The sequence below is a fragment of the Oncorhynchus clarkii genome, chromosome 19 (genome assembly GCF_045791955.1).
Source record: "Oncorhynchus clarkii lewisi isolate Uvic-CL-2024 chromosome 19, UVic_Ocla_1.0, whole genome shotgun sequence".
NCBI lineage: Eukaryota > Metazoa > Chordata > Actinopteri > Salmoniformes > Salmonidae > Oncorhynchus > Oncorhynchus clarkii.
This window is the reverse complement of record NC_092165.1, coordinates 41,881,196-41,897,978: the sequence shown is the minus strand read 5'-3', so window position 1 is coordinate 41,897,978 and position 16,783 is coordinate 41,881,196. Positions and strand designations below refer to the sequence as shown.

General features: G+C 43.7%; 1 protein-coding gene across 2 annotated transcripts in view; it reads right to left on the bottom strand.

The window, feature by feature from the left end:
* The window catches only part of LOC139375218 (tubulin tyrosine ligase-like family, member 5), a 91,079-nt gene that overhangs the window by 17,591 nt on the left and 56,705 nt on the right, over nucleotides 1–16,783 (bottom strand). For both annotated transcript variants that reach the window (XM_071116809.1, XM_071116810.1), the window contains one exon: nucleotides 4,354–4,552. In XM_071116809.1, the coding sequence (XP_070972910.1) occupies nucleotides 4,354–4,552 (199 nt within the window). The remainder of the gene's footprint in view (nucleotides 1–4,353; nucleotides 4,553–16,783) is intronic.

The window sequence follows — 16,783 nt, the reverse complement described above, 5'->3', positions numbered from 1 at the left end:
GGGCCAGGGAGGGCACCTTTATTTGGCTGCCAGGTGGCCCCAGGCCAAGCCTGTGGAGGAGCCGCGCAGTCTGCACCCAGTAACTGGAACAGAGTAGAGCACCGGAACAGCACTCTCTCTTTCTCACACACACACACCTATGCTCCCCTGGATACAGTTTTATATTCAGTTAAGCCAAATACTTCAATAAATTCTGCCGCAAGGCAGGGGAGGTGAGTGCCGGAATGTGGAGAGCGCTTATTTCAATAAGACCAAAACCTGCAATGGTTTTTCACGTGTCATTACAGAGTAGGGTCAAGGCATTGACTAATTCCTGACCAATGGAAGGACACAGTCTTGGAAGTAGGGTTTACTGTGCAATTCTACTCTGAGCCAAAGTGAATGAGTCTTAAAGCCATGGAACACATGGAAACACTACAGAATTGCAGGGCGTCTGTTAGTATAGACTCCCATTCAAGTCAAGCTGGCGAGAGAGACTGAGGGACAGAGCAGAAGGAGAGGATATTTAAGGGACGGTTCCCTGATTGGGTGGTGACTCAAGGCGCACAGTCAGCCCTCCCATGAGCTCAGTAAAAGGGCTGTTTGTTAAGGGGAGAACAACAGGTTGGCTTTCTTAATGCTGTGCCCTTTATGGCATATGATTACACACACACCAACTAATGCTGCAAACCATTTCCTGCAATTTCGCAATCAGGGGGAGAGATGGTCCCTGCACAACCCTACCTGGTAATCGTGGATGGATGGATGCTGTGAGTGGCTGGCTGAGAGTGGTTGTGGCTTGGTGAACTAGTGAACTGTGCTCAATCAGCGAGCTGGCGATGGGAGGGGAGTGAACAGGAGCTGGGGGGGATCACTTTCAAAGAGAGTCTTGCGTAACCCAGCCAGTCCGGGCCAAGAAAAACATCCCCTCAATTGCATTAATTACACTCAACCTAGACGTAAAAATGATGATGAGAGCAACTGCATTACTCAAAGAAAAAAAAAAAAAAAAAAAAACTGCGCCTCCCATCATCCCACCCCGAAAGGTGTAATTGTATTTATTATGGATCCCCATTAGTTCCTGCCAAGGCAGCAGCTACTCTTCCTGGGGTCCAGCAAAGTTAAGACAGTTCATACAATTTAAAAAAAATGACAATACATTCACAACACACTGTGTGCCCTCTTGGCCTTACTCCACCACTACCACATATCTACAGTACAAAATTCATGTGTACGTGTGTATAGTGTGTATGTTAACGAGTGTGTGTGCTTGCATCTGTCTGTGCCTATGATTGTGTTGCTTCACAGCCTTGTTGATAGTGCTGTTGAGGTAGATCAGTGCTTTATTATGGACAGACTTCTCCCCATCTTAGATACTGTTGTATCAATATGTTTTGACCATGACAGTTTACAATCCAGGGTTACTCCAAGCAGTTTAGTCACCTCAACTTGCTCAATTTACATATTATTTATTGGAAGATTTAGTTGAGGTTAATGGTTTAGTGCATGATTTGTCCCAAATACAATGCTTTTAGTTTTAGAAATATTTAGGACCAACTTATTCCTTGCCACCCACTCTGAAATTAATTACAGCTCTTTGTTAAGTGTTGCAGTCACTTCAGTCGCTGTAGTAGCTGACATGTATAGTGTTGAGTCATTCGCATACATAGACACTTAAAGCCAGTAGCATGTCGTTAGTAAAGATTTTTAAAAGTAAGGGGCCTAGACACCTGTCCTGGGGAATTCCTGATTCTACCTGGATTGTGTTGGAGAGATTTCCATTAAAGAACACCCTCTGTGTTCTGTCAGACAGGTAACTCTTTATCCACAATATAGCAGGGGGTGTAAAGCCATAACACAAGTTTTTCCAGCAGCAGACTGTGATCGATAATGTCAAAAGCTGCACTGAAGTCTAACAAAACAGCCCCCAAAACAGCCCTCAATCATTTTTTGAATGTCCTTCCCTATAAGCGTGCTGAAATTCTGATGTCAATTTGTTTACTGTTAAATAGCATTGCATCTGGTCAAAAATATTTTTTCCAAAAGTTTACTAAAAGGGTTAGTAACAGGCTGATTTACTGGCTCAAATAGCCGACCAAGGGGGCTTTACTATTCTTAGGTAGCGGAATGACTTTTGCTTCACTCCAAGCATGGGGGCACACACTGTCTAGTAGGCTTAAATTTGAAATATGGCAAATAGGACTGTCAATATCGTCCGCTATTATCCTCAGTAATTTTCCATTCGAGTTGTCAGACCCCGGTGGCTTGTCATTGTTGATAGACAATTATTTCACCTCTTCCACACTCACATTACGGAATTCAAAATTACAATGCCTTTCTTTCATAATTTGGTCAGATATACTTGGATGTGTAGTGTCAGCGTTTGTTGCTGGCATGTCATGCCTAAATTTGCTAATCTTGCCAATAAAAAAATATTAAAGTAGTTGGCAATATCAGTTGGTTTTGTGATGAATGAGCCATCTGATTCAATGAATGATGGAGCAGAGTTTGTCCTTTTTCTCAAAATGTAATTTAAGGTGCACCAAAGCTTTTTACTATCATTCTTTATACTATCAAAATAAAGAGAGTCACACACTCCATATATAAACTCCCAGTAATTTATTGGGTAACTCTATTTTAATAGTTTATTCGCTGTTAGTCAGCACCTCCACACAAATACATTTTTCGTGGTGTGTGTCATTTATTTGCCATTGCTTTTGCCTCATCCCTCAACCATACCATTTTTCAATTACTCATCAAGCGACTGGAATTTAACCATTTTTACAGTCATTTTCTTAAATGGGTGCATGCTTATTAATAACTGGAATGAGCAATTTCATAAATGTGTCAAGTGCAATATTCTTTACATCAACAACATAGAATCACTACAAAACGTATTGTATGACCTCTTATACACTATATTAGGCCCAGCCTTTGGAACTTTGGTTTTCCTAGATATGGCTACTATATTGTGATCACTACATCCGATGGGTCTGGATACTGCTTTCAAGCACATGTCTGCAGCATTAGAAAAGATGTGATCAATACATGTTGATGATTTCATCCCTGTGCTGTTTGCAACTACGCTGGTAGGTTGACTGATAACCTGAACCAGGTTGCAGGCACTGGTTACAGTTTGAAGCTTTTTCTAGAGTGGGCAGCTTGATGAAAGCCAGTCAATATTTAAATCACCCAGAAAATATACCTCTAGTCTCTCCCCAGCCTCCATTCATAGAACGGCTCTACAACAAATGCTGCAAGAAGAATAAACACAGATTTCCTGTCCAGATCTCCTTTCAAAGCAAACCAAGAACCAATGTGGGTTTTTTTTTCCAGTTTCAAAATGATATATAGTGTCAAGTAACCCAAGGCATTCAGTTTAATCTCATTCAGCAATGACAGAAATCGCATATGTCACGACTAGTCAAGCAAGACTAAAAGGTTTTGTAACTATAACGGTTTAGAAAAGTTATGCCTCAGAAATCAGTTTCAGCATTGTAATGGGAACAAAATGAATGTAGAATCTGATATGAGCTGTGAATGATGGGATTAGGCTTCTTATTCAGTGTAGAATCAGTGGCATTGCCATGCCGGAGCCCTTGTGGGCAGCCAGCCTTGATTACTTACCTTCCAATATAAGCACAGACTCAGTAGAACAAAGAGTTCGCTTGGTGTGAGAATTCATGTTTGCTTTCAAGAAACGAGCTCCCTGTGAGGATGTTCCCACTGGACACCATTTTGTTCGGCGGTTGGAGGAGAAATTCCCAGAATAACTTTGCAAGCACAAACATCAAGGCTTTCCTCTACGGGTGATGGGGGAGCTTTTGGAGAGTATCCCCATTGCTTAACAAAAACAAGCAGTTGATATTGCCCAGACAAAAAGAGATGAGGGTTTTCCTGATTTATAATTCAATAGCACTCAAATACCCTACTAAGTGTTTACATCTATGCTTTATTTGAGTAAGAGGGAAAGATCAAGGGATGGAAAGGGAGAATTGCAACTTCTAGTGTTTCTCTGAACCCCAATCAGAGAAAATCACAAAAAGTCTGTAAAATGGTTTTGACACAAAGCTGAACACTGGTTCCAAGGATTGGATTGTGTGCAACTTTCAGCCCAGTGAGAGAAGGAGCGTTTCTAATACACTCTCACCACACTGTATATACAGTCTTGCAGGGTTTCTAGTCTGGGTCTACCTGAACATGAGGTTCTCCACATTCAGCCTGTGGTTTATAGGAAGGCATGGTTCTCATTTCGTTGGGCTGAATAGTTCCAAGGCAACCAGAACTACATAGCAGTGATATTTTTCTCTAAACTCCACAGCCACATTTACCCTACCGTTCGGTCTGTGGTATTGTGGACTGCAGCTCACTGACCTGGTGGCGGGTGCGACTCTGGTCAAGCAGTTGGCGGGACTGTAACTTCTGCTGCTGCAGCTGCTGGATGGCGAACTGGAGCTGGTAGCTGCCTGGGATGGGCTGGTAGCGCTGCTGGGGGCTGACGCCTCTCACCAGGTTGTAGGCACTCTGGGTCTCCCCATCCCAAAGACCCTCCTCATCTCTCGGCGCCCTGGGGCTATGGGAGCAAAATAAATTAGATCAAAATAGTTCCAAAGTTAATGTGTACTGTATGCTTGATAAATTAAGAACTGAGCATCTAGCTTTTACTGATGCAAAAGGTTAGGCTCAGACAGCAGTGGAACAGAAATAACAGCAGTGGGGAGCCATGTAAGTATTTAGGCCTACCATCTCATCATCAGTCACTTGACTATGCAACCAAGACTGAAATGTAGTGTTAGCTCATGGCTTATTTCCCTCCACATGTTGAGTAGTAAGACTGAACAACAAGTAAAGGGGACAAGACAGCGTGCGGCACCCAGATGCCCTCCTGTCAAAACTGACCAATCAAAGAGGCAAAGCAGAGAGCCGACCCGTGGCAAACATGGGGCACTTAGAAAACATTGAAACCTCTCCCGCCTCAGGGCTCTCAGCGCATCGCGTTCCATCCACATCACAAAGCCACAACCTGGAAAGCCAACCTTTGAACGGCTCCACACATTTGTAACTGGATTATCTTTCACTAGGACTAAGCCTTTCAGCCTTTTTGGCCCCATCTAAAGCAATGGGGGGGCGTCAGGGCTCGCCCCTCCAGCACAAGTTCACTGCAGAGTCTGAAAAGGAAGGCACCCCTTCAGCCAAAAAGCACTGTTCTAAAGAGCAGGGTGCTGAAAGAAAAAATGGAAAGAATGAAAGATAAAGAAATAGAACTCCTGAGGATGAAGAGCTAGTGGAAATTCCTCCCATACATTTAAGTCATTTAGCAGACACTGTTATCCAGTGTGACTTACAATTAGTGCATTCATCTTAAGATAGCTAGGTGGGACAACCACATAGTCATAGTAAGTACATTTTCCCTCAATAAATTAGCTATCAGCAAAGTCAGAGCTAATAGGGGGGGGGAATAGTTAAGTGCTAGTTCATGACAGGCTTATGTTTTTTTTATATATAAGAAACATAGATAACATTGTAATAACATTTGTATACAGTAAAAGTTAAATAAAATATTATCAGGGCTTGAAATAACACAATTCACCAGGACATTTTTAGAACAGAACTGAGATAAGGTCTAAAATTAGAATTCAATTAATCTTGAATAACAATGCACGCTGCGGGAAAATAATCCAGTGTCGCTCACACAGGCTACATGAAAAATATTCCCGTCCGGCGTAGCCAAACAAAGACACAAGGGATCTGAAAGTCATGTGAACGCGCTATCCGCCCGCTCATTTCACGTAATGGCATGTATATTGCAAAAACAACTGGTGTGACCCAGAGCCATTGAAACTTTTTTCACCCTCTTCTGCTAACAAAGGTCTGTCTGTGAACCCTTTAAGACAACAGAGTCCAAATGACCACAAGACAAAACAAAACCCTGATGGATGGTTTCGCCTCCATTTTTTTGTATTTAAACATTTTTCCCCAAAACTATTCCAAGTACAGTATGCTTCAGTTAGTCTTTACCAATATCTCTCCACTTGAGCTACATGGGAGGCCAAATCACAAATCCTCTGAGTCCCACATCAGGGGCCTCAGTTCCTGGCCATTCAATTCCAGCACAATAAATAACAAATAGGAAAGGGGGAAAAAAACTGGCACATCTGAGTTTCCCATCACTGGTACAGTACATGTGTGCAGTTGTAGCAGCCTGGAGCCTGCTCTGCCTGCCTGCAGCATGTGGGTGTCAGTGTGAACCCTGCTGAACTCACTGTACTGTAATATGCTGATATGACTTACAATAACACAGCAGTGTGAGCAAAGCACATGTGCAGCATCAATCTAACTCAGCGCCGAATGTGGGAAAAAGGCCGTTATGAAATGACATCATGCTGCTTCAGCCCACCATACCTCCAAGTCCTGGCCTAGCTGGTCAATGTGGACATCAGGCTCAGGGGTTCAGGGGTATTTCCAGCACCAGTCAAAATGTTGGACACACCTACTCATTCAAGGGTTTTTCTTTATTTTTACTATTTTCTACATGGTAGAATAATAGTGAAGACATCAAAACTATGAAATAACACATATGGAATCATGTAGTAACCAAAAAAAAAGTGTTAAACCAATCTAAATATATTTAAGATTTTTAGCCACCGTTGATGACAGCTTTGCACCCTTTTGGTATTCTCTCAACCAACTTCACCTGGAATGCTTTTATAACAGTCTTTCTAACAGTCTTGAAGGAGTCTATGCATAGCACTTGTTGTCTGCTTTTCCTTCACTCCGCAGTCTAACTCATCCCAAACGATCAACTGTGTTGAGGTTGGGTATTTGTGGAGGCCAGGTCATCTGATGCAGCACTCCATCACTATCCTCCTTGGTCAAATAGCCCTTACATAGCCTGGAGGGTGTTGGCTCATTGTCCTGTTGAAAAAACAAATGATGGTCCCACTAAGCGCAAACCAGATGGGATGGCGTATCGCTGCAGAATGCTGTGGTAGCCATGCTGGTTAAGTGTGCCTTGAATTCGAAATAAATCACCTACAGTGTCACCAGCAAAGCACCCCCACACCATCACACCTCCATGCTTCACGGTGGGAACCACACATGCCTCACCTACTCGATGTCTCACAAAAACACGGCGGTTGGAACGAAAAATCTCAATTCTGGACAAAATGTCCATTGCTCGTGTTCCTTTAGTAGTGGTTTCTTTGCAGCAATTTGACCATGAAGGCCTGATTCACACAGTCTCCTCTGAACAGTTGCTGTTGAGATGTGTCTGTTACTTGAACTCTGTGAAGCATTTATTTGGGCTGCAATTTCTGAGGTGCAGTTAACTCTAATGAACTTATCCTCTGCAGCAGAGGTAACTCTGGGTCTTCCATTCCTGTGGCGGTCCTCATGAGAGCCAGTTTCATCAAAGAGCTTGATGGTTTTGTGACTGCACTTGAAGAAACTTTCAAAGTTCTTGAAATTTTCCGGATTGACTAACCTTCATGTCTTAAAGTAATGACGGACGGTAATTTCTCTTTGCTTATTTGAGCTGTTCTTGCCATATGGACTTTGTCTTTTTCCAAATAGGTAAAATACTTGTAGTAACCAAAAAAGTGTTAAACATGATTCCATACTTATTTCATAGTTTTGATGTCTTCACTATTATTCTACAATGTAGAACATAGTAAAACATAAAGAAAAAACCCTGGGTAGGTGTGTCCAAACTTTGGTACTGTATTTTCTCCCCCTTGTCCTCCATCTAGAGGGGCATTGATATGATAACTATGAAACACAGAGTACTGGAGCCTACAATGTTGAGAAGCAGAGAGCTGGTGGATGGGTTCAAAGTGCCAGTGTGAGTGCAGTGCATAAGTCCATCTCTCATGTGTGTGACTGAAATGGGGGGGAGAGGGTTTTAGTCCATACTGCCTGTTGAGGGGGGAAGGGATGTTACTAGGGTGTCGATGTCAACTCATTAACATGGTCCCCTTATCCCAGGTTGGAATTTCTCTCTTCCCTACCTAAGGGGATACCTTACTACCAGCACTACATCTGGGTCCAATTGAGGTGAAAAAAAAGAAGCTTTTTATTGAAAGGAGGAAGATATCAAACCATTTTTGCCCCATTCATTTTTAAGTTTCCCTGAGTTTTCTGGGGAGCCAAATAGGCTCTGCAAATGGACAGTCACAAAATGTACTGGAATTAAATGCTGCGACAACATCCGACCAAGTAAAACAACAGTCTGACAAAATATTGAACAAAACCAAAAATACCAGTATGTGTGTTGCGGTGACCAGGGTCTGAGCGGTTCTTGAGTACTGCAGAATCAGAAATGGTGGCCCCGTGGTTATTTTCCAGAAAATTGGAACGGAAATGGCACCACACCAAACTGGAAGTCTTCCGACTAGCTTGGAAAGACAGTACCGTGCAGTATCGAAGAGCCCTTACTGCTGCTCGATCATCCTATTTTTCCAACTTAATTGAGGAAAATAAGAACAATCCCAAATTCCTTTTTGATACTGTCGCAAAGCTAACTAAGAAGCAGCATTCCCCAAGAGAGGATGGCTTTCACTTCAGCAGTAATAAATTCATGAACTTCTTTGAGGAAAAGATCATGATTATTAGAAAGCAAATTGCGAACTCCTCTTTAAATCTGCGTATTCCTTCAAAGCTCAGTTGTCCTGAGTCTGCACAACTCTGCCAGGACCTAGGATCAAGAGAGACACTCAAGTGTTTTAGTACTATATCTCTTGACACAATGATGAAAATAATCATGGCATCTAAACCTCCAAGCTGCATATTGGACCCTAATCCAACTAAACTACTGAAAGAGCTGCTTCCTGTGCTTGGCCTTCCTATGTTGAACATAATAAACGGCTCTCTATCCACCGGACGTGTACCAAACTCACTAAAAGTGGCAGTAATAAAGCCGCTCTTGAAAAAGCCAAACCTTGACCCAGAAAATATAAAAAACTATCGGCCTATATCGAATCTTCCATTCCTCTCAAAAGTTTTAGAAAAGGCTGTTGCGCAGCAACTCACTGCCTTCCCGAAGACAAACAATGTATACGAAATGCTTCAGTCTGGTTTTAGACCCCATCATAGCACTGAGACTGCACTTGTGAAGGTGGTAAATGACCTTTTAATGGCATCAGACCGAGGCTCTGCATCTGTCCTCGTGCTCCTAGACCTTAGTGCTGCTTTTGATACCATCGATCACCACATTCTTTTGGAGAGATTGGAAACCCAAATTGGTTTACACGGACAAGTTCTGGCCTGGTTTAGATCTTATCTGTCGGAAAGATATCAGTTTGTCTCTGTGAATGGTTTGTCCTCTGACAAATCATATGTACCTTTCGGTGTTCCTCAAGGTTCCATTTAGGACCACTATTGTTTTCACTATATATTTTACCTCGTGGGGATGTCATTCGAAAACATAATGTTAACTTTCACTGCTATGTGGATGACACACAGCTGTACATTTCAATGAAACATGGTGAAGCCCCAAAATTGCCCTCGCTAGAAGCATGTGTTTCAGACATAAGGAAGTGGATGGCTGCAAACTTTCTACTTTTAAACTCGGACAAAACAGAGATGCTTGTCCTAGGTCCCAAGAAACAAAGAGATCTTCTGTTGAATCTGACAATTAATCTTAATGGTTGTACAGTCGTCTCAAATAAAACTGTGAAGGACCTCGGCGTTACTCTGGACCCTGATCTCTCTTTTGAAAAACATATCAAGACTGTTTCAAGGACAGCTTTTTTCCATCTACGTAACATTGCAAAAATCAGAAACTTTCTGTCCAGAAATTATTTAGAAAAATTAATCCATGCTTTTGTCACTTATAGGTTAGACTACTGCAATGCTCTACTTTCCGGCTACCCGGATAAAGCACTAAATAAACTTCAGTTAGTGCTAAATACGGCTGCTAGAATCCTGACTAGAACCAAAAAATTTGATCATATTACTCCAGTGCTAGCCTCCCTACACTGGCTTCCTGTCAAGGCAAGGGCTGATTTCAAGGTTTTACTGTTAACCTACAAAGCATTACATGGGCTTGCTCCTACCCATCTCTCTGATTTGGTCCTGCCGTACATACCTACACGTACGCTACGGTCACAAGGCACAGACCTCCAAATTGTCCCTAGAATTTCTAAGCAAACAGCTGGAGGCAGGGCTTTCTCCTATAGACCTCAATTTTTATGGAATGGTCTGCCTACCCATGTGAGAGACGCAAACTCGGTCTCAACCTTTAAGTCTTTACTGAAGACTCATCTCTTCAGTGGGTCATATGATTGAGTGTAGTCTGGCCCAGGAGTGTGAAGGAGAACGGAAAGGTTCTGGAACAACGAACCGGCCTTGCTGTCTCTGCCTGGCCGGTTCCCCCCTTTCCACTCGGATTCTCTGCCTCTAACCCTATTACAGGGGCTGAGTCACTGGCTTACTAGGGATCTTTCATGCCGTCCCTAGGAGGGGTGCGTCACTTGAGTGGGTGAGTCACTGAGTCATCCCCCCTTGGGTTGTGCCGTGGTGGAGATCTTTTTGGGCTATACTCTGCCTTGTCTCAGGATGGTAAGTTGGTGGTTGAAGATATCCCTCTAATGGTGTGGGGGCTGTGCTTTGGCAAAGTGGGTGGGGTTATATCCTTCCTGTTTGGCCCTGTCCGGGGGTGTCATCGGATGGGGCCACAGTGTCTCCTGACCCCTCCTGTCTCAGCCTCAAGTATTTATGCTGCAGTAGTTTATGTGTCGGGGGGCAAGGGTCAGTTTGTTATATCTGGAGTACTTCTCCTGACCTATCCGGTGTCCTGTGTGAATTTAAGTATGCTCTCTAATTCTCTCTTTCTTTCTTTCTCTCTCTCGGAGGACCTGAGCCCTAGGACCATGCCTCAGGACTACCTGACATGATGACTCCTTGCTGTCCCCAGTCCACCTGGCCGTGCTGCTGCTCCAGTTTCAACTGTTCTGCCTGTGATTATTATTATTTGACCATGCTGGTCATTTATGAACATTTGAACATCTTGGCCATGTTCTGTTAAAATCTCCACCCGGCACAGCCAGAAGAGGACCACTCATAGCCTGGTTCCTCTCTAAGTTTCTTCCTAGGTTTGGGCCTTTCTAGGGAGTTTTTCCTAGCTACCGTGCTTCTACACCTGCATTGCTTGCTGTTTGGGGTTTTAGGCTGGTTTTCTGTACAGCACTTTGAGATATCAGCTGATGTACGAAGGGCTATATAAATACATTTGATTTGATGTGATTTGGATATGAAGACAGAGATGGAGGTAACAGTGGAGAGAGAGTTGGGTGCCAAGGTAGAGAGAGACATTAGTGTTCTCCTCACTGAGGGGAGTAGAATGTGCCAACCATGACGTATTACAACCCTAAATACACAATTGTGGTGCTCAATCACAATTTCAAACCACAGCTATTGTTACCCAAAAACTTACTGGAAATGAATTCTTACCTGAGCCAATTGTTCGATCCAGGATCGGGTAAAATTAGTAAAATACAGAGACTAAGCAATCTGGCCTTCTTTTATAGGCTTGTCCTAAACTAGCAAAAGAGAGCTAATGATAAAACACCATGCACCCATTGGTTATGCACCCTGATGTTTTGGGCTCCCGAATGGCGCAGTGGTCTAAGACACTGCATCTCAGTGCAAGAGACTTCACTGCAGTACCTGGTTCAAATCCAGGCTGAATCACATTCGGCCATAGGGTGGCGCACAATTGGCCCAGTGTTGCCTGGGTTTGGCCGTCATTGTAAATAAGAATTTGTTCTTCAAACTGACTTGCCTAGTTAGAAAAATAAAACAATGTTAGAGACTTTTAGAAGGTCAAATTAATGCCTATGAGAAATCAAACAATTTCACATCAATGATGCGGTTTGGGACAATTCAAAAAACAAAGTATCGGGAAGTCAAGCGTTACTCCTGACAACAGAGTTGTGAGGTGTATATATAGTAATAGTATAATGGTGTTTATGAAAGTGAGTGTAGCCAGCAGCCCCCTGCTCCAGGTTGACAGCAGACTGGAGTGAGAGGAGTGGGGAAGCAGCTTCTCTCTCTCTGTGTGTTTCAGAGTGCTGAGGCAGCGTACCTGGCAGATCCTGGCAGCATGTCGGCACATCAAAGGGCCAAGCTACTCTTTGAAACCCATCATGCTTCACCCCTGTGGTTGCTGCTTAAAGAGCCAGCGTGCTTAACGGTTTCAGTATGTTTGGCACAGACCACCGGCCCCAGTTGTAGGGGGCTCAGGAAATCCTACATGAAAGAAACAGCACTCAAAGTCAAAATCAAGATAATTTATCCTAATATCTCATCAACGATGTTACACCGCTTTCTAAGATCCCTACGCCAAATTTACGGTTGCGGGTAATGGGGTGGAAAAAAAATTGGGGTTTGTGTTGGTGCGGAAAGTAACAGAGAGAAAGTGATGGATGGCACGTTCTTAACAGGAGAACCTTCTGACAAAGGGATCCTTTTTACCTGAGCTGTCCTGTGACGAGGTGAAGGATCTCATCAAAATCTCTGTTATGAAGTATTAACAGCAGAGCTCCTAAGTGGCAACATACTTTAGTGCACTCAAGAACAGTATTTTATGAGTTTACCTCAGAGGATTTCCAGTTAAATAGTAGAATAATAGTCCTTACATGAACTGGGATCAAAAAGGAGAAAGTACTGTAGATAAGATAAAAGTACTTAAAGTTGAAATGTCGCATGCACAAGTGAGTGTGCATAAATAAAATACAAGGGTCAACTCAGTCTGTGTAGCTATTTGGTTAGCTATTAGCAGTCTTGGGAATATAAGCTGTTCAGGAGCCTGTTGGTGTCAGACTTGATGCACAAGTACCGCTTGCTGTGGGGAAGCAGAGAGAAGAGTCTATGGCTTGGGTGGCTGGAGTCTAACAATTTTCCGGGCCATCCTTTTGCACCACCTGATATAGAGGTCCTGGAAGGCAGGAAGTTCGGCCCCAGTGATGGACTGGGCTGTCCGCATCACCCTCTGTAGCGCCATGCGATCAAGGGCGGTGCGGTTGCCATACCAAGCAGTGTTGCAGCCAGTCAAGATGCTCACAAAGGTGCAGCTGTAGAACTTTGAGGATTTGAGGGCCTATGCCAAACATTTAACCTCCCGAGGGGGAATAGGCGCAACTTTGGAACTTGTTAACAACTGTCCACATGTGTGTCTTTAGTCTTTAGTGATTTGGACACTGAGGACCTTGAAGCTCTCGACCCGCTCCACTGCAGCCCAGTCGATGTGGGTGTGAAAGCTGAGCTGTAGTCAACGAACAGCATTCTCACATAGGCATCCCTCGTATCTAGGTGGGTGAGGGCAGTGTGGAATGCAATTCAGATTGCGTCGTCTATGGATCTGTGGGGCGGTATGCAAATTGGAGTGGGTCTAGGATGGAGTTGATGTGTGCCATAGGAAACCTTTCAAAGCACTTTATGATCACAGATGTGAGTGCTACAGGACGGTAGTCATTGTGGCATGAAGCCTTCGAGTTCTTGGGAACAGGAATGATGGTGGTCAACCCAACATGTAGGGATTACAAACTGGGACAAGGAGAAGTTGAAAATGATCGTGAATATGCTGTTCTGCGCATGCTCTGAGAACGCGCCCTGGAATACCGTCCGGCCCAGCGGCCTAGCGAGTGTTGATCTGATTAAAGACCTTAGTCACTTCGGCTTCAGAGAGCGAGATCACCTAGTTCACTGGGTCAGTGAGGGCCCTCACGCACGACACAGTGTTGTTCAAGCATGTATTAAATGCATCGAGTTCGTCTGGTAGAGGAAACGTTAGGCATATCATGACTTGGTCTTCCTTTGTAATCTGTGATGGACTGTAGATCCTGCCACATGCGGCAGGGGCGGCAGAGCTGGTAATATGATTCCTTCTTATTCCTATATTGTCCTTTTGCTCGTTTGATGAATGTGCGGAGGTCGTAGTGGGACTTCTTGTTCTTGTCCTCAGCGGTAACCTCAGGGTTGTATTTGATAGCTGTGTGTACAGCAGCCCTGTCCTTTAGTTTAGCGCAAACCTCTGTGTTAACCTTCACTGTGGTTAAGCATCCTTCACTCATGCTGCCAAACATACCCTCGTAAAATTGACCATACCGAACCTCGACGATGCCATTTACAAAATAGCCCCCAACACTCTACTCAACAAATTGGATGCAGTCTATCACAGTGCCATCCGTTTTGTCACCAAAGCCCCATATACTACCCACCACTGTGACCTGTACACTCTCGTTGGCTGGACCTCGCTTCATACTCGTCACCAAACCCACTGGCTTCAGGTCATCTACAAGTCTCTGATAGGTAATGCCGCGCCTTCTCAGCTCACTGGTCACCATAGCAGCACCCACCCGTAGCAGGCGCTCCAGCAGTTATATCTCTCTAGTCACCCCCAAAGCCAATTCCTCCTTTGGCCGCCTTTCCTTCCAGTTCTCTGCTGCCAATGACTGGAATGAATTGCAAAGATCACCGAAGCTGGAGACTCTTACCCCCTCACTAGCTTTAAGCACCAGCTGTCTGAGCAGCTCACAGATCACTACACCTGTACATAGCCCCTCTGTAAAAAGCCCATCCAACTACCTCATCACCATACTGTATTTATTTATCTTGCTCCTTTGCACCCCTGTATCTCTACTTGCACATTCATCTTCTGCACATCAATCACTCGTGTCTAATTGGTATATTGTAATTACTTCGCCACCATGACCTATTTATTGCCTTACCTCCCTTTTCTTACCTCATTTGCACACACTGTATATAGATTTTCTTCAACTGTATTATTGACTGTATGTTTTGTTTATTCCATGTGTAACTTTGTTGTTATATGTGTTGAACTGCTTTGCTTTATTCTTGGCCAGGTCGCAGTTGTAAATGAGAACTTGTTCTCAACTTGCCTACCTGGCTAAATAAAGGTGAAATAAAATAAAGAAAACTGTGGGGACAACATCTGCGAAGATGTATTTCCTAGAAGCCAGTGACAGAGGTGGTTAACTTGATGTTATTGGTGGAGTGTTTGAACATATTTCAATTAGCACTAGCAAAGCAGTCCTGTAGCATATTCTCTGATTCTGATGACCATTTCTCAACCGGGAAGAGTCACTTCCTGTTTGAGCTTCCACTTGTAAAACGGAAGAAGGAGTACAGAGTCATGATCTGATTTGCCGAATGGGGATGAGGGAGGGCCTTGTATGCTTGCTTGTGGGTAAAGTAACAGTGGTCTGGGACTTTATGTCGAAGGAGACGTGTTGATGGAAGTTTGATATCATGTTGTGGCAGGTAGTCTAGTGGTTAGAACATTGGGCCAGTAACCGAAAGGTTGCTAGATCGAATCCCCGAGCTGACAAAGTAAAACTCTGTCGTTCTGCCCCTGAACAAGTCAGTTAACCCACTGTTCCTAGGCCGTCATTGTAATTAAGAATTTGTTGTTAACTGACTTGCCTAGTTAAATAAAAGTACAATTTTAAAAAATGTGTCTCAATGATGTGGAATTAAAAGTGCAAACTTGTTATTTTTCTTATCCTGAGTTTAATGTATACAACAGTAATAACAGCTGAAAACTCCCCCAGGATGTAGAAGGGTCAGCATTTGACCATCAGGTATTCCAAGACGGGTGAACAATGGGTCGAGACTTCCACTGTGCTCGAGTCAACACACCATTTGTTTTTGATGAAGAGGCAAAACCCTCCGCCTTCAATTTCCCTGACTCTACTGTTCCGTCTGCTCTGTGAATGGAGAATCGAATTGGATAGCCATGGGTAGTATCTTGTCTAAAGCCATGTTTCAGAAAAGCAGTGAATATTGCAGTTACGAGAGTCCCATTGGTAGCAAATCCACGAACAGAGGTCAACCATTTAATTATAGGATGGCAATGGCCAATAGAATGAAGGGAAGAGGTGGCTGGTTTTCCCCTCGCCTTAAGAATTGGGGAGTCCAGGCGAGATTGTCTCCAACGCCGGCATTTCCTCTTGGTTACCCCGAAAATTGGGTCAGTTACAGAAAGAGCCCAGGGCAGATGAGTCGAAGTTGAAGCCAGAATTGAGGCAAGTAACTGCAGATCTGATGTTCAAAAGTTTGTCTGTTATAATTATAGCGGATAGATTTTGTGGAAATTAAAAATAAAACGCTAAAAGATTACAAAATAGAAAAGTTGGGTTGGAGCTTGCAAAATGGCTGCCATACAGTACGGCGCCATCTTCTGTTTTGGACTTACAATAGAAAGGAGGATAATCCATCAAGGTCATAACAATTAGGCTACATTTAAAATGTGAAATGTAAAAGTTAACGTCTGTCTCCCTCCATACAACTACTCTTTGAGATGATACATTTAATAGAATGCATCTTCCTCCATTTGTGGAAATAAAAACATTTTAAAAAGGAAAAGGCCAGACATTCCAGGAATTCCCACACAGTTCCATACATAAGGAAGGGCTGGACTGGAAAAACAGAGAACGGGAGATCAGGGCCAAACTGTCTGAGACATTGTCACTCACATATCACTGTAAAAATAGAGAGAGCAACCATGTATGCTTAAACCTTGCTCGGCCACCTCTTCCAGAAGCAGCATCCAGCAGAGGTTGAACCCCCCCTTAACTCACGTGACGCAGTCTGGCACACATATTCACAGTGTCCATGTGCTCACTTCTCTCTTCCCCTCTCCCTCTCTGCAGTCTGCATTGGCCCATGTGAGGGAGAAAGCATGGTTGCAGAGAAGAGGGTTGGAGCAGACTGGCTATGTGGCAGACTTACTGTTGACTCTGCCCCCACTTATCCAATGCAATGTATTAGGCTGCCAGCATGCTTC